Here is a 24,091-nt window from a genome sequence, read left to right on the forward strand (position 1 = left end):
AATTTTAAACAGTGTTTTGGTGTTTATAAAAGTATTTTATAAATACTGGTGTTAAAAAAGTATTTGCCAAAGACACAATTATCTCCATTTTACAGAGGCCAAAATTATAGCTCAGGGGTCTGCAAGGTTAACTAAACTCACTAAAAATAAGACTGAAGCTATGCAACGATTTCAATTATTATTAGATATAAATGCTGCTTAAAATTTAGGCTTTTAAAAGATGAAGCAGCAATTCTTAGGGTTAAAGCTTTCTCTCTCTTTTTTTTTTTTTTTTGGTCTTTAAATAACAGAATTCTTTTTATAATGGAACCTGGGTTGAGGAATATGGAGAAAGGAAAGGGACTGCAGATAAGCATATCTGTAAGCTCACTGCTGATTAAACTTTAACATTCATCTTGACATTTTCCATACATTATAACTGCAACTATAGATTACCAGTGATTTCATACTCACTGAACCCATTTCCTGGCCAAGGGCCGCATTGACCACTCCTTTGAGGATATACTCCTGGCAACATAGAATAACACTAATTAATTCCCAAAGAATGTGTAGCTATGAAATCTTTTCAAATTAATTTTAACTTACTGCTTTACATATATATCAAAAGTTACCCAGAGTCACTTTTCTCTGTTCCATCCCTGGCTTGAATGAAAGAATTAGGAGAATTTCATTTGGTTTTCAGGAAAGTGTCCATACAACAGAATTCACCATATTTGTAAATTCACTGTATTGGTAAATTTGTAAAGTCTTAAGCAGAAAATCTCAGTGGAAACCTTGAGAAGTTAAGTTTTATTTCAACTCAATGGAAAAAATTAACAATAAAACATTTATGTAATAATTTTTATCACTTTATTAGCCACTGCTATTCTTTGTGACCACATCATATATATTATTTTCCCTTTCTAATCATATAATAACTTTTATTTGCTAATAATCCTTTTCCTAAAAAATATCCTCCGATCTTCATTTGTAAGGTCTTATCTCTTTTGGAGCCTTGGAGTCTCACCTTTATTGCTTTCAGACTTGGCTCTCTTCTTTAACAGACACCTTCCTTAGCAGCTTTATAAATTTTTTATGTAGGTACTATTTTTATTTAAGAGGTTTCATAAAAAGAGCAGTACAAAAGATGCTGAAACTTTTAATACACCTGAGAAATATATCTGTTTAGATTTCATGGGGTCTGGAAAATTTTCAGTCTTTCATTCAGTAAGTGCAATGTCTGTTACACGCTTAGTGTACACAGTGTTGGAAATACAAAGAGACACAGGCCCCGACTGCAAAGAGCTAACAATCTAGTAGGGGAGAAAGAGAAGCTACAATTATACTAGTGAGATAAGCTTTTATATCTTATTGGTTCCATCAGCATTTTAGATTTCAGTTTTTTCAAACCTCAACCCTTCAGAGGAAATGACCACATATAAGGGAGTTAAAAAACATGAAAAAATCCAGAATGTTCATTCTCATATCGAAAGTCTCACAGGACATTCCTAAATCAATATATGTGGTCTTTCCTGAGATTCTACAAGTCAGAATCTTCTCTAACATGCCTTCCTGAAACCCTTCTGAAATTCTACTTTCAACAGAAGTTGGTTAGCAAAATGGTAACACATTTTCAATTACCTGAGGAGTAGTAGGTTCCAGATCCTTAATTAAGTTATAAGCTTCTTGTACATCATCTGAAATGCAAGAAATAAGTAGCTATACTAATCTGTATTCCACAACAAACCTTCTGAAACAGTCCCAAAAAGGTAAGATCCTTCAGCATTCAAACATTCATGGGAAGTATGATTTGTTTTATCTGTCCTCTAACTCTCCATCAAGTTCAATGTGGAGTAATTATCCTAAAGATAACCAAATATCTTCGGAAACCTGTAAGTCATGAAGCACCTAAAAAAATGTTCAAGCTAAGAATATGGACTGAGTATTATAAAGCAATGATGTTGTAGTTATATAAGTAAAACAACTGATTTTTTTAAAAAGACAATATATATTAAGAATGTAGAAGTGAAATGACATGAAGTTTGGGATTTGCTTTAAGACATTTCAGCAGTAAAAAGGGACAGGCAGGATGGATGAAAGAATGGCAATATTTTGAAGACTGCTGAATCTGGAATGATTTATTTTGTGTGTTCATATTATTTTGCTTAGTTTGAAAAATTTTATAATAATTAATTTCTGAAATATATAAGATATTTAACTCTGGTCCAAATGCCTATTTCTTTGTCCTTACCTATCAAATAGAACTCTTTGCAAGTTCATGTTATTTTAATATACCCTTACATTTTCCTCGATGAGGAATATGTTGTCTGGTTGGTTTCTACCATGCACCTAAAAAGGCCTGCACTGTCAGTCCGGGGCCCACAACACAGTGCCACCACCAATGTATGGTAGCTCTTATCCTGTACTCAACACTGTTAGATCCAAGACTGCTTGGGCACATGTCTAACAATTTTAACCTTACTTGGGGGGAGTAAATATCCCAGTCTCTTTGAATCAGAGTATTTCTCATAAGAAGCCAGAAGCACAAAGAAACAGAAGGGCAGACAATTAGAGCAAACATCATTAAAAAAAAAAAAAGAACTCAAGAAAATGTGGATGTACATTACACATAGAAAAAGAACCACAAGGAAGGGGAAGGAAAAACAGTAGAAAAACTGAAATAGAATGGGTAGAGAACAAAGGACAGAAAAAGAAGAGGAAGAAAGAAAAACAATGAGGGAGAAGGTTGGCAGCAAAAGAAGAGGAAAGAGAGGATAAACAGAAAAGGCACAACAAATAAGCACCAATACATTTGTTCTCTCCTATGAACCTGTTGCAAATACATTTTAGAAGTATTATGGATTTTAAAAGTTAAGTAAGTAGTTCAGTTAGAGGTTAAATGCTCTAAAATACCTCATTGTAAGTAAGACCAAGAAAAATTTTTCTTACCTTGACGAAGGTAGTAAATCACTAAGTTTAACCGAGCTTCGGGAATGACATCAACCAGGGGAGGCAAAACCTGCAAAGCCCCCTCACCTCCTCGGAAAACAACCTAAAGATAGAGAAAGTCAGTTATTATGGCAATAAGTATGAATCTATTTATTGGTGGAAATGTTTAATTAAGAAGTTGCCACTTATAACTGGGTACTCAGTTATTCTTTCGATATATTTTTGAAGCTCTCAGTATAGTATACACACCACCTTGACCCCATTGAAAGCAGGCTATTATCTAAGTTATAGTAAGTGTAAGAAACAGAATAAAGGCACAAGTCTACTGTATACATTTCCTTTTCTCTTCATAAGAACTGCAGAAAACTCTTTAAAGTACCCCAAAATTCATAAAACATTTTTCTAGACAGATATTTTGTATCAAAAGCTCCAAGAATGGGGCGCCTGGGTGGCTCAGTTAAACATCTAATTCTTCTTTTTTAAAATGGCTTTATTTATCTGAGAGAGGGAGTGTGCACGTGCACGCACAAGCAGGGTTAGAGACAGAGGAAGAAGAAGAGGCAGAAGCAGACTCCCTGCTGAGCAGAGAGCCTGATTCCTGCACCCTGAGATCATGACCTGAGCCAAAGGAAGAGGCTTAACCAACTGAACCACCCATTCTCCCCATGTATCTAACTCTTGATTTTGCCTCAGGTCATGATTTCAGGATTGTAGGATCAAGTCTCCCGTAAGGCTCCGCCTGGCATGGAGTCCAAGTGGGATTCTCTCTCTTCCTCTCCCTCTGGCGCTCCCTGCTCTCTGTCTCTTTTTTTCTAAAGACAAATGAACAAACTCTGTGAAGGAATTCATATAACCTTTCTGAGCCTGTTTCCTCATGTCTAAATGGCATTAATAACACCTACCTATCAGGATTATTATGAGGGTTGAATGAGTTAAAGTTGAATGGGCTAAATGTGTGGTACATAGTAGGTAATATTTAATTAACACAGTAAACACTCATTGGCACCTACTGTATGCATGGGATTATAGTAAGCACCGGGGTTACAGCAGAAATGATCACTCCCGTCACTACATAGACTACACTCAAGTGGGGAGACAGCCTCAAACAGCAAACACATAAGTATTACTTCATTTGACAGTAAATGCTATAGAGAAAAGCTAAAACAAAATACCATTCAGGAAAGCAGGTTTGTGTGCTCTTGTATACCCAGAGTCTAGGACAGTGTCTAGCACATACCAAGTTGTTTCACAATTAAATAACAGAAATCAACATGAAAAACATCTGATATGAACTACCTAATCTCTCCTTTCTAACTAAAAAATAACCACTTGGTCAGCTTTCTTGATTCTTCTTTGTCTGAGACGTTCCCTTCTTCTGCTAAGGTTAATTTTTTTGTCTTCTTGATCTCAAGACTTTAAAAAAATTAATTCCAGTATAAATTAATATAGTGTTATATTAATTTCAGATGTACAATCTAGTGATTCAACAATCCTATCCATTACTCAGTGCTCATCATGATAAGTGTAATCTTCATCCCCATTACCTATTGCCCCTATCCCCCCATCCACCTCCCTTCTGCTAATCACCAGTTTCTTCTCTATAGTTAAGAGTCTGTTTTTTGGTTTGTCTTTTTAATTTTATGTTTCTTAAATTCCACGTATGAGTGAAATCATATGGTATTTGTCTTTGTCTAACTGACTTATTTCACTTGGCATTATACTCTCTAGATCCATCCATGCTGTCCCAAATGGCAAGATTTCATCCATTTTTATGGGTGAATAGTATTCCACGGTAGCCATTGTATCTATTCTTCTTTATCCATTCATCGACTGATAGACACTGGGTTGCTTCCATATTTGGCTATTGTAAATAATGCTGCAAAACCCATAATGGTCAATGTAATTTTTTGCATCAGTGTTTTCAAGTTCTTCAGGTAATTACCCAGTAATGGAATTACTATATCACATGGTAATTCAGCTTTTAATTTTCTGAGGAACCGCCTTACTGTCTCCCAGAATGGCTGTACCAGTTTACATTACCACCAATTGTGCACAAGGGTTCCTTTTTCTCCACATCCTTGTCAACACTTGTTGTTAATGTTTTTGATTTCAGCCATTCTGACAGGTATGAGGTGTACCTCATTGTGGTTTTGATTTGCATTTCCCTGATGATAAGTGATGTTGAGCATTTTTACATGTATCTGTTGGCTTTCTGTATGTCTGTCTTCTTTGGAGAATGTTCACGTCTTCTGCTCATTTTTAAATTAGATTTGGGTTTTTTGGTGTTGAGTTGTAGAAGTTCTTTTTTTCCTTTTTTCCTTTTTCTTTTTCTTTTTTTTTTCTCCACACCCAGTGTGGAGCGCAGGGCAGGGATTGAACTTACAACTCTGAGATCCGGACCTGAACTGAGATCAAGAGCCAGACACTTAACCAGCTGAGCCACCCAGGCACCCTGATTTGTTTAAGTTCTTTATACATTTTAGATACTAACCACTTATTGGATGTGTCATTTGCAAATATCTTCTCCCACTCAATAGGCTGTCTTTTTGTTTTGTTGTTTCATTGGCTGTCCAGAAGTTTTTAATTTTGAAAATTCCAATATTGTGGTGCTTGACTCAGAAGACATATCTAGAAAAATGTTTCATGGCTGATGTCAGAAAGATAACTGCCTGCACTCTCTTCTAGGATGTTCATGGTTCAGGTTTCATATTTAGGTTCTTAATCCATTTGGTGTTTATTTTTGTGTATGTTATAAGAAAGCGGTCCGGCTTCATTCTTCTGCATGTAGCTGTCTAGTCTGCCCAAGACAATTTGTTGAAGAGACTTTTTCCCATTGCATATTCTTGCTTCCTAATTGACCATATAATTGCGTGTTTATTTCTGGGTTCTCTATTCTGTTCTGTCTGTTCTTATGCCAGTACCACAGTATTTTGATTACTACAGCTCTGTAGGATATCTTGAAATCTGGGATTGTGCTATCTCCAGTTTTGTGCTTTTTTCTTTTTCAAAATTGCTTTGGCTATCTGGGGTCTCTTACAGTTCCATACAAATTTAGGAATGTTTGCTCTAGTTCTGTGAAAAATGCTGTTGGTATTTTTATAGGGATTGCATTAAATCTGTAGGTTGCTTTAGGTAGTACAAACGTTTTGACAATGTTTGTTCTCCCAATCCATGGATCTCAAAACTTTTAACTCAATCTGGATCTTGTTTCTCTATTAATTATTCTATCTTCATTAGTCCTGGTCCTACTTCTCAGCTTTAAACATACACAAGGGTTTTTGCTTTCTTGAAAAATCTTTCTCTTGGTGCCATTGTTCCCCCTGGAGAGTGCCCTATTTTTCTCCTTCCTTTTAAGGCCACACTTCAAAACTGTGTGGCTTACTGCGGCAACCTTATTATTCTCTCACTGCTTAACTCCTATTTCCAGCACACTAGTGAACTTACTCTCTTCATGTTTAGTTGTCAGGACTGTAGCTATCATTTCTCTTAAAAACTCCTAAATCTGCTCTCCATTCTTGATCTCTCTCCAACCTTGATTTCCAGACTACTATCTCTAACACATCATTCTCCACAAAAATTTAAGCTGATAAACTAGATGACAAGTGAAAAGAGGCAGAAGCTCATAATAGAAACTACCCAGAAAAAATTATATCTGTGATAGAGGCCTAAATTAGAGAAGAGATGGAATAAATAGAGGCCTTTGCCAAGAGGGGCGCCTGGGTGGCTCAGTGGGTTAAAGCCTCTGCCTTCGGCTCAGGTCATGATCCCAGGGTCCTGGGATCGAGCCCCACATCGGGCTCTCTGCTCAGCAGGAAGCCTGTTTCCTCCACTCTCTCTCTGCCTGCCTCTCTGCCTACTTGTGATCTCTATCTGTCAAATAAATAAATAAAATCTTTAAAAAAAAAAAAAAGAAGCCTTTGCCAAGAAAGAATCAACAGGATTAAGTGACCAAGCGGAAATCAGAGGGAAAGGGGAGGAGAGAGCCTAAAGCAGAACTGGTGCTAAAAAAAGGAACAGAGAAATCAGAAGGAGCAGGTGTGGCTATTACTGATGCTATTCTCAGATGAGGGATCTGAAACTCAGAAACATCATGGAATTTTCCCAGTGCTCCCAGGTGTCTGAGTTGAAAGAAGGGGCTCCATATCCACAATATTGCATGATTAATTAAACTGAACCTGAATATGGACACTTTTTCTTTTAATCAATGGTCATCACAGTCCAGCCTTCAACCTGACCGCCTCTTTACTTCTCCACTAAGACATTCCTTTTCACTATGCTGCAGGCACACTTTCTGTTCTAGTAAACTTAGCCTGCTCATGACTTTTCATTTATGTCATTTTTGTTCTAATTCCATATCCCTTGCCTTCCGTGAACCCTCTAAGTCTTAGCCCATCCTTCAAAGATGAGCCCGAGCTGGACTTTCACAAGAAAAATCCTTCCCATTTATTGTAACCCACAAGGATACATGTTTCTTGGTCTTTGCCAACAAAATAAACACTTGGACCCTATACTGCCTTGCACTTCTTTCTAAATGTTATGCATGTGTTACTGCCCTCCCAGTAAGGGTTTCCTTAAGGTAAGAACCCGATATCTGAAACTTATTTTTCTTTCCTCCATAGCAAGAGTTCACTTGGAGTAGAGAAGTATTTCTTGCAGTATCTCCCTTCATTCCCCCTACTAACTGCTGAGATATACCAAAATAGACTATAAGACTCAATTCAGTCAAGAGAGGAAACTGCTATTCACCAGATTGTGCCTGATGAGTTCTTTAGCAAACTCAAAGGAAGAAGAAGCGTTGTCCATCAAGCTTTTGAGTTCTGCCTGAAATTAAAAAAGGAAAGACTTAGGAAAATGACAAGTGTATAGTTCTTATACCACATATTTGTACAATGTTTTATAGTTTACACAGAATTTAACATGCCATTTCATTAATATTTCATTTGTTCCTCAGGACTAGAAGAGCCAGTGTGATTGTTAACCTCATTTTACAGATGAGAACATTGAGGCTTATGAACAATAAATGACTTGAAACTTACACTAAGCAGCAAGTTTGAAACGGATGAGCTCATGTCTGAAGACTCCTACTTAATCTTTTCTTGCAGAGTCAAAGGTGATTAAGGAGCTAAACTTTTAAAAACTGGGGTTGATTCTTCAATCTGACCATTCCACCTGTATCCCAAATTCTCTTAGTACCTCCTTTCGGCTGCACTGTTATACAGCACAATTAAAATCCCTTCTATTATTTATCAGACCTATCAGATTCTCTTCTGTATTCTCTCACCCCCTTCACTCCTTGTAGAACAAATGGCCAGCCATTTCCAGCATCTTCGCTAATACCCTAGATTCACCTATCCTTCCTCAGCTTTTTGTTATTCCTACCTTGCCAATCTATAATTTTGAGTTATCTTCCTTTCCTCCTTTTTCTACTTTCATCAGTTAGGTAGCTAAGCTTCTCAGGATAAAATAATTAAATTCTTGATTGTTCTCACTAACCATTACACTACAAACGTGTTCTATTTGATCGCATATGGAATTGAGCATCTACCTCAGCAAACTTTTTATTTTTTTTTAATTTCTTTTTTTTTTAAAGATTTTATTTATTTATTTGACAGAGAGAGATCAAAAGTAGGCAGAGGCAGGCGGGGGTGGGGTGGGAAGCAGGCTCCCCGCTGAGCAGAGAGCCTGATGTGGGGCTCGATCCCAGGACCCTGAGATCATGAACTGAGCTGAAGGCAGAGGCTTAACCCACTGAGCCACCCAGGCACCCCCTCAGCAAAATTTTTATTAATCCCTTCTCTTGTCCACAGCAGCAATTCCAAAGTGTTTGGTAACATTAGGCTAGATCAGCAGTTTGCAAGCTTTTTGATTTCAGGATATCTTTTACAATCTTAAAAATTGTTAAGGATCCCAAAGAGCTTTTGTTTACATGGGTTATAGCCCACATAAATAGCCCATAGTACAATATATATTGTATTAGAAATTAAAAAAGAAATTTTAAAGTATTCAATTAATCAAACATAAGAAGAAGCCCACTATACATTAACATAAATATTTTTCATTTAAGAAAACTGTATTTATGGAACAAAAACTTAGTGAGAAGAATAGTACTGTTTTATATTTTTGCAAATCTCTTTAATGTCTGGCATAAAAGAGGACAGCTAGATTAGCATGTCTCTATCTGCATTTGATGTATTTTGAAATATGCTGTCTCTAGAAAGCTTCACTGCACACTTGAGCAAAGGAAAGCAAAAAGGCAAAATCTTTTATATCATAAGGACAATTCTTATTTAAGGCAGGGCCAGCCAGAACTAGGGCTGGCCAAGTGAGATGCCTAGGGCACAGAACTGAAAGCAGCGCTCACTGCACATGAAAAGATGTTTAACATCATTAGTCATCAGAGAAATGCAAATCAAAACCACAATGAGATTCCACTGCACATCCAACGGGATGGCCACAATAAAAATGTCAGATAATAACTGCCGGCAAGGATGTAGAGAAATTGAAACTCTTATACACCGCTGGTGGGAATGTAAACTGGTGTAGCTGCTCCGTAAAACAGCCTGGCAGTTCAATTAAATATTGAACTCTATATAACCCACCGATTCCACTCCTAGGCTTAAGACCAAGAGCAACGGAAACATGTCCAACACATGCCCAAGAACATGTACACAAACGCTTATAGCAGCATTATTCATAATAGGCCAAAAGTGAAAATGACCCAAACGTCCATCAGCTGATGAATGGAAAAATAAAATGTACTGTATCCGCATAATAAATATTATTTGGTCATAAAAACGAATGAAGTACAATATAGGCTACAACATGATGAAATTTATAAACATGCTAAGTAAAAGAAGACAGTCCTAAAAGTTCACACATTGTATATTACTTTTATATGAAATACCCAGAATTGGCAAATCCAGAGTCAGAAAGCAGAGATGCAATTGCTTGGGCTGGGGGGATGGGGGGTCAGGGGTTGATGGAGTTCCTAAGGAGCATGGGGTTTCTTTCTGAGGTAATGCAAATGCTCTAAAAAAACCGAGCTGGTGATTGCACATATCTGTGAAAAGAAAGAGAGCTTTGTGTGTGCACTGTGCCAGACACACATGTCAAAAGACAGAGTTTCAACACTCAATGAGCTTGTCTAGATGAAAGATAATTAGGCAACTATCAAATAGTACGCATGCTATTTTATGTATATATACATACCTATATATATCTATAAATATACCTATATGTATCTGTCTACCTATCCATTCGTCTATTTATATAGAATCACAAATAAGAGAAAAGAAGGGGGCTCCTGGGTGGCTCAGTGGGTTAAAGCCTCTGCCTTCGGCTCAGGTCATGATCCCAGGGTCCTGGGATCGAGCCCCATGTCCGGCTCTCTGCTCCGCAGGGAGCCTGCTTCCTCCTCTCTCTCTGCCTGCCTCTCTGCCTAGTTGTGATTTCTCTCTGTCAAATAAATAAAATATTAAAAAAAAAAAGAGAAAAGAAGAAAGTAGCCCTAAATTTGCAGTCAAGTCTGTGGACTTTAGGGTCACATACAAGGGTTTGAGATCTGAATTTGTCACTTGTTAGTTGTAAAGCTTTGGGCAAGTTATTTAAATTACCTCAAGAATTAAGTGAATCATTACACATTATGCTACTGGTGTTTGTGGAGATAATGAGCCATAGAATATTGGATGTATTATACAAATTCCTAGAGGAATGCCTGATTTTTAAGTGGCTTAATAAAATTATGGGCAAACACAAACTATATTCTATTGCTAACACCCTCCCCCCAACAAAAAAGTTTGTCAGGGTACATTTGACATTGTCGTCGACTGTCAAATGTCAGGACCTGGAGTACATTATAAAATTAATATGTAACCTGCACGGACACCATTTCAAATGAAAAAGCATGTCTTTTGGGCGACAGGAAATACAGTTTGGTGCCCTGACTTGCTAGACCTCCAGAATCTTGGTTAACCATGCTACCCATATCAGACTATGGAAAGAACATGTGCAGACAAAATGTAAACATTTAATAGACTGGAAAAAATTTGGAAAAACTCCCAAAATTAACTCAAGATAGAAAGGCAAGAATATATTTCTTTTATTTGTTCTTACCAAAGGCCATAAACTCTACCAGTTTACCATTAAACTGCTGGAGCTGGAAACTATTCCAATCAGGCAGACCCGGGGGACTTTGTGGTTGCAGTGAGTACACCCAAGAATGTACTGTACATAACATATAAATGGGCTGCTCGATTGCATACTAAGAGATTGAAGAGGTGGGTATTTGCATTGCCACAACAGACCACTTTTATCAACATAAGCCACAAAAAGTGAATCTGGGCTTATGCTAATGGCACATGCTTTCCCTTCCACCCCCTCCCACAATTACTAAACACTGTTTCACTCAGGAACTGAGTCTGCTGTCAGCTAAAATATGGAAATAGGGCGCCTGGGTGGCTCAGTGGGTTAAGCCGCTGCCTACGGCTCAGGTCATGATCTCAGGGTCCTGGGATCGAGTCCCGCATCGGGCTCTCTGCTCAGCAGGGAGCCTGCTTCCTCCTCTCTCTCTGCCTGCCTCTCTGTCTACTTGTGATCTCTCTCTGTCAAATAAATAAATAAAATCTTTAAAAAAAAATATGGAAATAATGTCCCTTGCTATGACATCTACACAATGAATTTTGCTTTGATAGAGTTAGTGTGCTGGTTTCACTTCCTTTCCCTCCTCCCCCAGTGGCATGATACCAGCTGGAACTGTGTTTTGGACAAGTGTGGGATTTTAAAATTTTGACGCATGCATAAATTTTACATCAAATTTCTTTTTTTTTTTTTTTAATTTTTATTTCTTTGACAGAGAGAAATCACAACTAGGCAGAGAGGCAGGCAGAGAGAGAGGAGGAAGCAGGCTCCCTGCCAAGCAGAGAGCCCGATGCAGGGCTCGATCCCAGGACCCTGGGACCATGACCTGAGCTGAAGGCAGAGGCTTTAACCCACTGAGCCACCCAGGTGCCCCTTACATCAAATTTCGATGGCTTCTGACATCAACTAAAATAATGGTTGAGGAAGTAATTTCCATGGCCCCTCTCACACTGTTAATCTAAAAATAGCCTGCATAGGGGCACCGGGTTGGCTCAGTTGGTGGTGTGGGTGACTTTTGATCTTGGGGTTCTAAGATCGAGCCCCATGTCGGGTGCAGACAGTACTTAATAAAATCTTTTTAAAAATCACCTGTTTATTACATAAATAAATAAATAGCTATAAATAGGTAGAGTATAGAATATGCCCTCTTTTTTCCCTCTCTCTCTGTATGTTTATATATGTGTATGTGTGTGTGTGTGTGTGTGTGTGTGTGTGTGTATAATGTTAAATAAAAGGGGGTCCCTTGTATGGCCTATTATGCACTCTCAGTTTCCCATATAAAGAGAGCTGTAGCAGAATTTATCCACAGAATTGCCAGAGAAACTAAATAATAGATACAAACCATTCTGCATATGTCCAGAAGTTAGCTAATTTCTAAGTATTTATAAAATGCCTACCACTATTGCCTCATGGGAGAACCCTGAAAGAGATGCTTAATTGTACCAAGCAGAATGAGGCATTCCAGGAAATGAGAATGTTATATGCAAAGCCATGATAGTAGGAAAGCATGGTGTGTGGAATAACCTCAATGGCTAGATGGGAGAGGACAGGCTAGGGCAGGGAAATTATTTAAAGAACCGAAATAAAAGATGAGGAGTGCCCAGACTAGAGCAGTGGTAGAGGAGAAGAGATAGCTAAGATGCAGAACTGATAGGAACTGGTAGACGTTTAGATGGGGCACTGAAGAAACAGACAGATGGAAATCTTAGGTTTGTGATGGGATTTACATGCTGGTGAAAATGAACTACCGAGCCACAAACCTATTTTAGAGGAAAAAGAACAACTGTCCAGTTTCGACATATTTAAGGTAATGTAAAGCATCTAGGTAAAGATTGTCTACAATACATTAGACACACAGAACTCAGAAATCAACATTTTTTTAGAATACCTAATCAGTATAAATATTTATATATAGTTGGTTCTTACAGAATCACCCTGGCAATAACAAAGGGATATGATATTAATTAGGAGTTACAAATAATAGAATCTTATGAATAACCCAAGAAGTATAGGGTTATTCAAAGTGGAATTAAGTACATTAAAAACACATTTCCATCACTACCTCAGCTGCTTTGCCATTGTAAAGGCGAAAATGATTACAGGCCTTAAGATTGAGTGCGATGGTGCTATCAGGAATTTGCTGAAGGTAAACTGCCAGAACTTCTTGAGACACATCATAGTAATCCAACTTGTAGTAACATAGGGCCACGTATACATTGAGGGCAAGGTATTCCCTATTAGATGAAAGAATTAAGGTTAACAGTTTAAGTCCACTTCATAGTAAGGTTGTCAAACTACAAAGACTACTTTATGGCTCAAACTGACAGCCAGGTGAGGAGGACATGAACTTGCCTTTTGAATGAAGAAGGCAAGGTATCATCAGTGCAATATTTTTCTTTTGTATTGTAGTATGTGGACGTTATGATTTAAGTGGACAGAGAGATGACAACGAAAGGAGAAAGGGAAGCATTCAACTCCTACCAGTTCATGTTAAAAAGACCAAACTAATGCATGCTCTAACTGGACTAAACTGTAAATAAGCATGTACCAGACAAAGGACGGACACACAAAGCAAGCAGACTCAATGACGGGGAAGGGGAATGGGTGGGGTGCAGATAAGCAAAAGGGGAGAAGGCAGGTGGATGAGATATTTTTGGGAAGTGGGAGAGAAACCCAGTGGTCAGTGATAAAGTTGGAATGTTATTTCTTCGGATTATTTTATTTCTAATTTTGTTGGCAAGTTCCCTACAACCCAATACAATGCTGAAATGATAAATTTAGACCATGCATTTTCAACAGGGGCCATATCATCCCCAAAGGGGTAAAGATCCTTAAGAAGAAGTGGAAAATTGTACTCATTTTAAGTATAAAGCATAGATATACATTTAGTATATACATGGACATACAGTGTATCTGTGGTTTTAAAATTTCATGAGAAGGTGATGGGGTAAGGGGAAGACCAAAAAGACTCATTGGAAGGGTGACAGTGAAATAAAAGTGGAGAAATCCTGATCTGGAGAACAAGGAGTTCTTAATCGGACCACATTATTAGCTAAGCAGATTTGAACACATGGTGATAATAGCTCGAAAGAACACTAGGTCCTCAGCCAAATCAGTTACCAAAAAAGCTAACAAAATGAGATTTGGAGTAGACATGAAAGGACACAGACCTGTTATCTAGCAGTATTCGCTTATAAATATCAATAGCTTCTTGGTAGTGAGATCGCATATAGTGGATTGAGGCCAAACTGAGTTGATCTTCTGTGATATCCTGAAGATTCTGATGAAAGTTCATCAACTTCTTCTCATCATTAAACTAAAATTGTCAGAGGGAAAAAGACATGTAAAGATTCATGACAATGTACAGTTAATCACCACCTATGGTATAGAGATTTTAACTCCTTCTCCTTCAGCCATTTGGTCTCTCGGTTCCCCCCTATTTCCTTCAGTTCCTTGTCTTCTCTCCTGTCTCTCCTTCAGAGTAAGAATGAAAACAGCCTCTGGAGGCAAAGCCTTTGAGTCACAGCCAATATTAATTACTTGACCTCCCTCCTCCTTCCTATTTTTTCCCCTATGTCTTTTTATCATTCTTATATGCTGTTTATAAGAGAGACATTTTAAAATATAAAGACACAGTAAGGTGGAAAGTTTAAAAGTATGTAAAGAGAGGGGCACCTGGGTATCTCATCGTAAGTATATAAGGAGATGTAATAGACAAACACTAAACAAAAGAGAGTGGTGTAGGTATACAAACATGACGAAGCAGACTTTATGGGAAGAGAAATTTTTAGAGATAGAGACATTGCACAATGATGTTTCAATCCACTGATGGACAGAACAATTCTAAATTTGTATGTACTTAATGATAGAGTCTGAAAAACATGTAATGCAAAAACTGGAAGAACTAAACAGAGACGAATAATTACACTATGAAACTTCTAAATGTACTAAGAATAATCGTTTTCATATACTGCCTATGGATGATTTGATAAAGTTTCCATAAAATAATTTAGAAATATCAATTAAAAGCTTTATTTTAAAAAAAATATTTATTTATTTTAGAGCGAGAGGGAATCTGCGCGTGTGTGTGTGTGTGTGTGTGTGTATAAATGTATGTTATATGTATGGACTATAACTCAGCCATGAAAAAGAATGAAATCTTGCCATTTGGGACAAAAGGATGGATCTAGAGAGTATAATGCCAAGTGAAATAAATCAGTTAGAGAAAGTCAAATACCATATGATTTCACTCATATGTGGAATTTTTTTTCAAAATCTTTTTTAAAAATTTCTTTTCAGCATAACAGTGTTCATTGTTTTTGCACCACACCCAGTGCTCCATGCTACACGTGCCCTCACTAATACCCACCACCTTGTCAAAATCTTTTTTTTTAAGATTCTATTTATTTATTTGACAGAGACACACAGAGATCACAAGTAGGCAGAGAGGCAGGCAGAGAGACAGGAGGAAGCAGGCTCTCTGCTCAGCAGGGAGCTCCCTGCTGAGCAGAGAGCCCGATACAGGTCTTGATCCCAGGACCCTGGGACTACGACCTGAGCTGAAAGCAGAGGCTTAACCCACTGAGCCACCCAGGCGCCCACTCATATGTGGAATTTAAGAAATAAAACAAATGAGGGGCGCCTGGGTGGCTCAGTGGGTTAAGCCGCTGCCTTCGGCTCAGGTCATGATCTCAGGTCCTGGGATCGAGTCCCGCATCGGGCTCTCTGCTCAGCAGGGAGCCTGCTTCCCTTTCTCTCTCTCTGCCTGCCTCTCTATCTACCTGTGATCTCTCTCTGTCAAATAAATAAATAAATAAAATCTTTAAAAAAAAAAAAAAAAAAAGAAATAAAACAAATGAGAAGAGAGAGACAGGCAAACCAAGAAACAGACTCTTAATGATGGTACCAGAGGGGAGGTGGGTAGGGGGATGGATTAAATAGGGGATAGGGATTAGTAAGTATTAAAAAATTAAAAACAGGGGTGTCTGGGTGGCTCAGTCATTGAGCCTCAGCCTTCGGCTCGGGTCAGGATTCCAGGGTCCTAGGATCGAGCCCCGCATCGGGATCTCTGCTCAGCAGGAAGCCTGCTTCTCTCTCTCCCACTCCACCTGCTGTGTTCCCTCTCTCACTGTGTCTTTCTCTGTCAAATAAATGAATAAAAAATCTTCAAAAAAATTAAAAATAAACAGACATATACATACATATGTACGATCTGAAAGTCAAATAACTAGGAAACATTAAATTATGATACATGCATACAATGAAATGTTATAAATGCCATTTTATTTTTTTTTAATTTATTTTTTTAAAGATTTTTATTTATTTATTTGACAGAGAGAGAGATCACAAGTAGGCAGAGAGGCGGGCAGAGAGAGAGGAGGAAGCAGGCTCCCCGCGGAGCAGAGAGCCTGATGCGGGGCTCGATCCCAGGACCCTGAGATCATGACCTGAGCCGAAAGCAGCGGCTTAATCCACTGAGCCACCCAGGCGCCCCTATAAATGCCATTTTAAAAAGTCACAGTCTTGGGGCTCAGTGGGTTAAGCCTCTGCCTTCAGCTCAGGTCATGATCTCAGGGTCCTGGGATCGAGCCCCGAATTGGGCTCTCTGCTTGGCAGGGAGCCTGCATCCCCCTCCCCCTCTGCCTGCCTCTCTGCCTGCTTGTGATCTCTTTCTCTGTCAAAAAAATAAAATCTAAAAAAAAAAAAAAGTCACAGTCTTAAATAAGGCTATTTAGTGACTCAGGGATATGCTCATTGTATAAAGGTAAGTTTTTTAAAAAAGGCAGAATAGGGGCGCCTGGGTGGTTCAGTGGGCTAAACCTCTGCCTTCAGCTCAGGTCATGATCTCAGGGTCCTGGGATTAAGCCCCGAATTGGGATCTCTGCTCAGTGGGGAGCCTGCTTCCCCCCCTCTCTCTGCTGCCTGTCTGCCTACTTGTGATCTCTGTCAAATAAATAAATAAAATATATTTTTTTAAAAAGGCAGAATACAAAAACATATATTTGGCATGAGGCTCATTCTTCAAAATAAAAAAAATGAACAAAATATAAATATGTGCATAAAAATAATTATCTTTATTTATTTGAGAGAGAGAGAGAGCACAAGCAAGGGGAGAGGCAGAAGGAGAAGCAGACTTCCTGCTGAACAGAGAACTCGATATGGGGCTTGATCCCAGGACCCCGGGATCACGAAATAATTATCTTAAATGGTGATATAAGATAATAAAAGGCTGAAATGCAGTTTTCTTTATTATTTATTTTTTTAATTTAAATTTTAGGTAGTTAACATACAGTGCAATATTGGTTTCTGAAGTAGAATTCAGTGATTCATCACTGACTTACAACACCCAGTGCTCATCGTAACAAGTGCCCCCTTTAATGTCCATCACCCATCTAGCCCATCTCCCACCCACCTCCCTCCATCAATGCTGTTCGATCATTATTGTTAAGAGTTTCTTGGGGTGCCTGGGTGGCTCAGTGGGTTAAAGCCTCTGCCTTCGGCTCAGGTCATGATCCCAGGGTCCTGGGATCGAGCCCCGCATTGGGTTCTCTGCTCAGCAGGGAGCCTGCTTCCCTCTCTCTCTCTCTCTCTGCCTGCCTCTCTGTCTACTTGTGATCTCTCTCTGTCAAATAAATAAATAAAAATCTTAAAAAAAAATTCCACATATGAGTGAGATCATATGGTATTTGTCTTTCTCTATTTCACTTAGCATAATAGACTCTAGCTCCATCCATGTCATTGCAAATGGCAAGATTTCATTCCTTTTTTATAGCTGAGTTATAGCCCATGGTACGTATACACCACACGCTCTTTTTCCATGCATCAGTCGATGGACATCTGGGCTCTCTCCATAGTTTGGCTACTCTTGATAATGCTGCTATAAACACTGGGGTGCACATATTCCTTTGAATCTATATTTTTATATCCTTTGGGTAGATATCTAGTGGTGCAACTGCTGGATCATTGGGTAGTTCTATTTGTATTTTTAAAAAGATTTTATGTATTGATTTGTGAGGGAGAGAGAGAGCATGAGTGGGGAGAGGGGCTGCGAGAGGGGGAAAAGCAGACTCTCCACTGAGGGAGAAGCCTGACTCTAGGCTCTATCCCAGGACCCTGAGATGATGACCTGAGCCAAAGTCAGATGCCTAAGCAACTGAGCCACCCAGGTGCCCCTGGGCAGTTCAATTTGTAACATTTTGAGGAACCAGCATGCCATTCTCCAGAGTGGTTGCACCAGTTTGCATTTCCACCAACAGTGCAAGAGAATTCCCCTTTCTTTGCATCCTCACCAACCCGTTTTTCTTATGTTGATAATTTTAGCCATCCTGACATGTGAGATGGTATCTCATCATGGTTTTGATTTATATTTCCTTGATGATGAGTGATGTTGAGCATCTTTTCATGTGTTTGTTAGCCATTTGGGTATCTTTTCTGGAAAAGTGTCTATTCATGTCTTCTGCCCATTTCTCAATTGGGTTATTTGTTTTTTGGGTATGGAGTTTGATTAAACTCTTTGTAGATTTTGCAAATATTTTCTCCCATACTGTAGGCTGCCTTTTAGTTTCGTTGACCGTTTTCTTTGCTGTAGAGAGCTTTTTTATCTTGATGAAGTCCCAATAGTTCACTTTGGCTTTTGTTTTCCTTGCCTCAGGAGAGGAATCTAGCAAGAAGTTGCTATGGCTGAGGTAAAAAATGTTGCTGCCTATATTCTCCTCAAGGATCACGATGGTTTCCTGTCCCACATTACGGTCTTTCACCCAGTTTGAATTTATTTTTGTGTATGGTGTAAGAAAGTGGTCTAGTTTCATTCTTCTGCATTATGCTGTCCAGTTTTTCCAACACCATTTTAAGAGAATGACTTTTTTCCATTGGATATTCCTTCCTGCTTTGTCAAATATTAGTTGACCATACAGTTATGGGTCCATTTCTGGGTTCTCTGTTCTGTTCCACTGATCTATGCGTCTGTTTTTGTTCCCGTACCATACTGTCTTGATCACCACAGCTTTGTAATAAAGCTTGAAATCTGGAATCATGATGCCTTTAAGTTTTGTTTTTCTTTTTTAGAATTGCTTTGGCTATTGGGGTCTTTTGTGGTTCCATACAAATTTTAGGACTATTTGTTCTAGCTCTGTGAAAAATGCTGGTGGTATTTTGATGGGGATTGCATCAAATGTGTAGATGGCTTTGGGTAGTACAGACACTTTAACAATGTTTGTTCTTCCAATCTATGAGCATGGAATGCTTTTCCATTTCTTCTGTTTTTTTTAATTAATTTTTTTTTATTTTTTTATAAACATATAATGTATTTTTATCCCCAGGGGTACAGGTCTGTGAATTGCCAGGTTTACACACTTCACAGCACTCACCATAGCACATTGCTTTTCCATTTCTTTGTGCCTTCTTCAGTTTCTTTCATAAGTGCTCTATAGTTTTCAGAGTACAGATGTTTTATTTCTTTAGTTAGATTTATTCCTAGGTATCTTATTGTTTTTGACACAATTGCAAATGGGATTGATTCCTTAATTTCTTTGGTGTATAGAAATGCCAACAGATTTCTGCACATTGACTTTATATCCTACGATTTTGCTGAACTCATGTATCAGTTCTAGCAATTGTTTGGCAGAGTCTTTGAGGTTTTCTTTTATGTAGAGTATCATGTCATCTGCAAATATTGAAAGTTTCACTTCTCCCTTGCCAATGTGGATGTCTTTTATTCTTTTTGTTGTCCGACTGCTGAGGCTAAGACTTCCAGTACCATGTTAATTAGTAATGGTAAGAGTGGATATCCTTGTCTTGTTCCTGACCATAGGGGAAAGGCTCTCAGTTTTTCCCCACTGAGGATAGTATTAGCTGTGGGTCTTTTGTATATGGCCTTTATGATGTTGAGGTATGTTCTATCTATTCCTACTTTGTTGAGTCTTTTTTTTAATCAAGAAAGGATACTATATTTTGTCAAATGCCTTTTCTGCATCTATTGACAGGATCATACGGTTTTCATCCTTTTATTAATAAATCGTATCACATTGATTGATTTACAAATATTGAACCACCCTTGTAGACCAGGAATAAATCCCACTGGATGGTGGTGAATAATTCTTTTAATGTACTACTGAATTCAATTTGCTAGTCTTTTATTGAGAATTTTTGCATTTATGTTCATTAGGGATATTGGCCTGTAATTCTCCTTTTTAGTGGGTGTAGATTTTATTTTCTTTTTCAACTTTTGCTTACTTATATTTTGTTTAATAGAATTAATGTGTAACTTCTATAATATGGAAAATGATTTTTAAGAAACCATTTTATGATGATGACCAAAATTACTGCTATAGGCCAGGGGTGCCTGATTGGTTCAGAAGGTACAGAATGTGACTCTTGATCTTGGGGTCATGAGTTCAAGCCCCACTGAGTGTAGAGCTTACTATAAAAAAAGAAAAGAAAATTTGGGGTGCCTTGCTGGCTCAGTTGGAAGAACCTGTGACTCTTGATCTCAGGGTTGTGAGTTCGAGTCTCCTGTTGGGTATAGAGATTTACTTAAATGAATAAACAAAAACTTAAAAAGGGGGTATCTGAGTGGCTCAGTGAGTTAAGCATCTGGCTCTTGATTTCAGCTCAGGTCATGAGCTCAGGGTTGTGAGACTGAGCCCTGTATCAGGCTCCACACCGGACATGGAGCCTGCTCGAGATTCTCTCTCTCACTCCCCCACCCTACTCTAGTGTGCTCTCTCTCTTAAAAACAAAACAAAACTTACTGCTATAAGGCAATTCTGAAAAGTGTGTGTTTCTAGGAGTTAAGATAAGGTGTCTTAGAGCCTGCTTCCAAGAGACAACAGGATAGTTGAAACAAACAAATCTTAAATGACTACTACTTAAAAAGAACTAAAATCTAACATCTCTTATTCGTAAAGAACACTAAGAAAAGAAAATCCTATAAAATCAATACCTATATTCTACTTGTTCTAGAAATACCATTAATAAGCATTTCTAGTTCATTATCTTTCACCATTGTTTTTAATAAGAAGTAAGAAAAAATATTTTAAAACAAAAAATGTGATATGAGAACATAAGTACCTTATGAGCCAAGTGGAAAAGGAGGCGGTTTTGAAGTCGGCTTTTTGGAGCTGTAAAAAAGACGTTCAAACTGCTTATTAATTGTCTCTGGCACTTAGTCCTTTGCAAGAATAACATGAGACTCAGATAATCTTCCCAAATCCTTATCTATGTGATCCTGATATGTCCCGACTGTAATACATATTATTTTCATCTGGTCTCTACCTGCAGAAGCAGCAACTGCATCAGGAACCAGGAAAAAAAAGTTCTCTTCTTCCCCAGCACCAGCACTTGTTCTACTAGCTTCTATCATGGTGACCCACAGCACAGGACGCCACACACACAGTTCTGGGAGCGGCCCACCACCACGCTGCTCACACACTGACCAAACACTGGAAATAAAGTTATGTTTATCCCAGTTCGTGTAGAAATCCATGTCATTCAGCTGTTCTTCCAAGTATTCTTTGTCAATTCCATCTGAAATCTCCTTTTCTACAGTTATACAGCCAAATTTCCTTAAATACTAGCTCAATTTCTACGCCACAGATCTTCGAGCAGGATCCCTGGCCACACTTAAACACTCAACCAAGTGAAAACGTTAACACTTTTCAAGTTCCAAATCCTGTTTGCACTGCTGAAGAATTTTCCTAATTCTGGATGCCTAACCCTACATTTTTTTTTTAAAAGATTTTATTTATTTATTTATGTGAGAGACAGAGATCACAAGCAGGCAGAGAGACAGGCAGAGAGAGAGGAGGAAGCAGGCCCCCTGCGCTGAGCAGAGAGCCCAACTCGGGGCTCGATCCCAGGACCCCGGGATCATGACCTGAGCCGAAGGCAGAGGCTTTAACCCACTGACTCACCCAGGTGCCCCCATTTTTTTTTACAGAAAAAACTCATAGTTCAAAGCAAAAAAAAGAAAAAAATTACATGGCAAGATAGATAGCTACCCTGATCACTTTCTATGTGTCTGACAGTATTCTAGGCAAAGATACAGTCTAGAAACAAGAAAAATAAGTAACTTACAGGCCTATATAACTAGATTAAGAAAAACTGTATCAGAACACAGGACACAGTTTGGGTACAAATCAAGAAAGGGTCCAACTTCCATGTGATCCCTGAACACAGTTCCTAAATATGTATGAATCTGTTAATTCTCTAAGAATTCTATCCTGGAATATATTCTTCCCTAACAAATTTCCTAACAAACATTCCCTTGCCCAGTTTCTCTACATTTCTTTGAATTTAATTTGATGCACACTCTCATTATTCTTAATCCTTCCTCCCGTTTCTCTTTGCCCTGTTCTTATTTGCAAGTTGATGTCCAGTTCTTAGACAGCTGTCAGGACAAGTAAAGCAAACGACAACTAGTCTGCATTTTTCAAGCAGAAATTACTTGGTTTCTCATTCAGAAGCAGGGACAACAGCTACCAAATCCACATCCCTAGGGCTTAGACAGCTACTTCCAACTCCTACAACAGCATGAATATCCTATACCAGGAGGAGACCTAAGAAAGAGAACTTGCTCTTTTGCTTCTTTCATTCTGCTTATCTGCTTATCTGGGAAGGTGGGGTGGGGACAGGAAGCCGCACAGAGATTAATGCTCTCTTTAAACATAAAATTACTCAGATTCAATGTTCTTTGAAGATTAAATCTATTTTTTAGTTTTTTAAAAAATTTTATTTTAAAGTGATTTCAACACCCAACATGGGGCTTGAACTTACAAACCCCAAGATCAAGAGTCACATGCTCTACCGAGTGAGCCAGCCAGGCGCCCCTATTTTCTAGTTTTCTAATTGTACTTGGTTTTTCCTCAATAAAAAAAGGAATTAAATATGTTTTAAAATCGCCAAAATAACTCATACCATTAGTTACGAACACTGGATATTAAAGGGGCCATTTTACCTTTAAATCCAGCGGCTTCAGCTTGTTTATACATTCCAAGAAAAAAGTAGGTACAGGCTAGGTTCACCCAGACTTCAGGATTGCAATTTTCCTCTTTTGTCGCATTTTCATATTCCTGAAATATATATTAAGCAGGGATCTCACTTTAGCAGTAAAGCAATCAATGACCCATTCCTCTATAATGGAACAGAATTTCTTACTGAGATTGGGCAACTTCACATTTAGGGAATCCTATATGCTCTGCTACCCTGTATCTTTAAGGTTAAATACTGAAGCTACAACTCAATCCTACCCATGGTGGGTGGGGGAGTGGGGCTGTTGTCCACAAAACCTTTTTTTTTTTTTAAGATTTACTTATTTATTTGAGGGGCGCCTGGGTGGCTCAGTGGGTTAAAGCCTCTGCCTTCAGCTCAGGTCATGATCCCAGGGTTCTGGGATCGAGCCTCGCATTGGGCTCTCTGCTCTGCGGACAGCCTGTTTCCTCCTCTCTCTCTCTGCCTGCCTCTCTGCCTACTTGTGATCTCTGTCTGTCAAATAAATAAATAAAATCTTAAAAAAATATATTTAAAAGATTTACTTATTTATTTGAGAAAGAGAAAGAGCGTGCCGTGTGGCGATGCACACCCAAGGGGAGGGGCAAAAGGAGAAGAGAATCAAGCAGACTGCAAGCTGAGTGCAGAGCCGGAGGCTGGGCTCAATCTCACTAACCCTGAGATCATGACCTGAAACAGAGTCCGACCCTTAACTGACTGTGCCACCCGGGCACCTGTTTTTCACGTTAAACCTGTTCCCCGCCCCCTTCTTTTAACATTGATATGAGCCAATAAACTGCAGAAATGAAAAGTAACTGAAATATTTTATTTTTGCTAACTTAAAAAGATAAACAAGGGTTGCCTGAGTGGCTCAGTCAGTTAAACCTCCAATTTTTGGTTTTGGGATAGCTTTGAGCTCAGTATGGAGCCTGCTTTGGATTCTCTCTCCTCCCTCTCCACTCGGGAAGGATGCCTGGGTGGCTCAGTCGTTAAGTGTCTGCCTCCGGCTGGGGTCATGATCCCAGGATCCTAGGATCAAGCC

At 38.6% G+C, this 24,091-nt stretch overlaps 1 protein-coding gene across 2 annotated transcripts in view; it reads right to left on the minus strand.

Annotated features, from left to right (window-relative positions):
- The window catches only part of TTC26 (tetratricopeptide repeat domain 26), a 47,008-nt gene that overhangs the window by 17,147 nt on the left and 5,770 nt on the right, over positions 1-24,091 (minus strand). For both annotated transcript variants that reach the window (XM_046021633.1, XM_046021634.1), the window contains exons 4-11: positions 23,018-23,132; positions 21,133-21,182; positions 14,235-14,380; positions 13,127-13,298; positions 7,675-7,749; positions 2,929-3,031; positions 1,621-1,676; positions 454-507 (exon numbers count right to left, since the gene is read on the minus strand). In XM_046021633.1, the coding sequence (XP_045877589.1) occupies positions 454-507; positions 1,621-1,676; positions 2,929-3,031; positions 7,675-7,749; positions 13,127-13,298; positions 14,235-14,380; positions 21,133-21,182; positions 23,018-23,132 (771 nt within the window). The remainder of the gene's footprint in view (positions 1-453; positions 508-1,620; positions 1,677-2,928; positions 3,032-7,674; positions 7,750-13,126; positions 13,299-14,234; positions 14,381-21,132; positions 21,183-23,017; positions 23,133-24,091) is intronic.

Source organism: Meles meles, chromosome 10 (genome assembly GCF_922984935.1).
Source record: "Meles meles chromosome 10, mMelMel3.1 paternal haplotype, whole genome shotgun sequence".
In the NCBI taxonomy this organism is placed as follows: Eukaryota; Metazoa; Chordata; class Mammalia; order Carnivora; family Mustelidae; genus Meles; species Meles meles.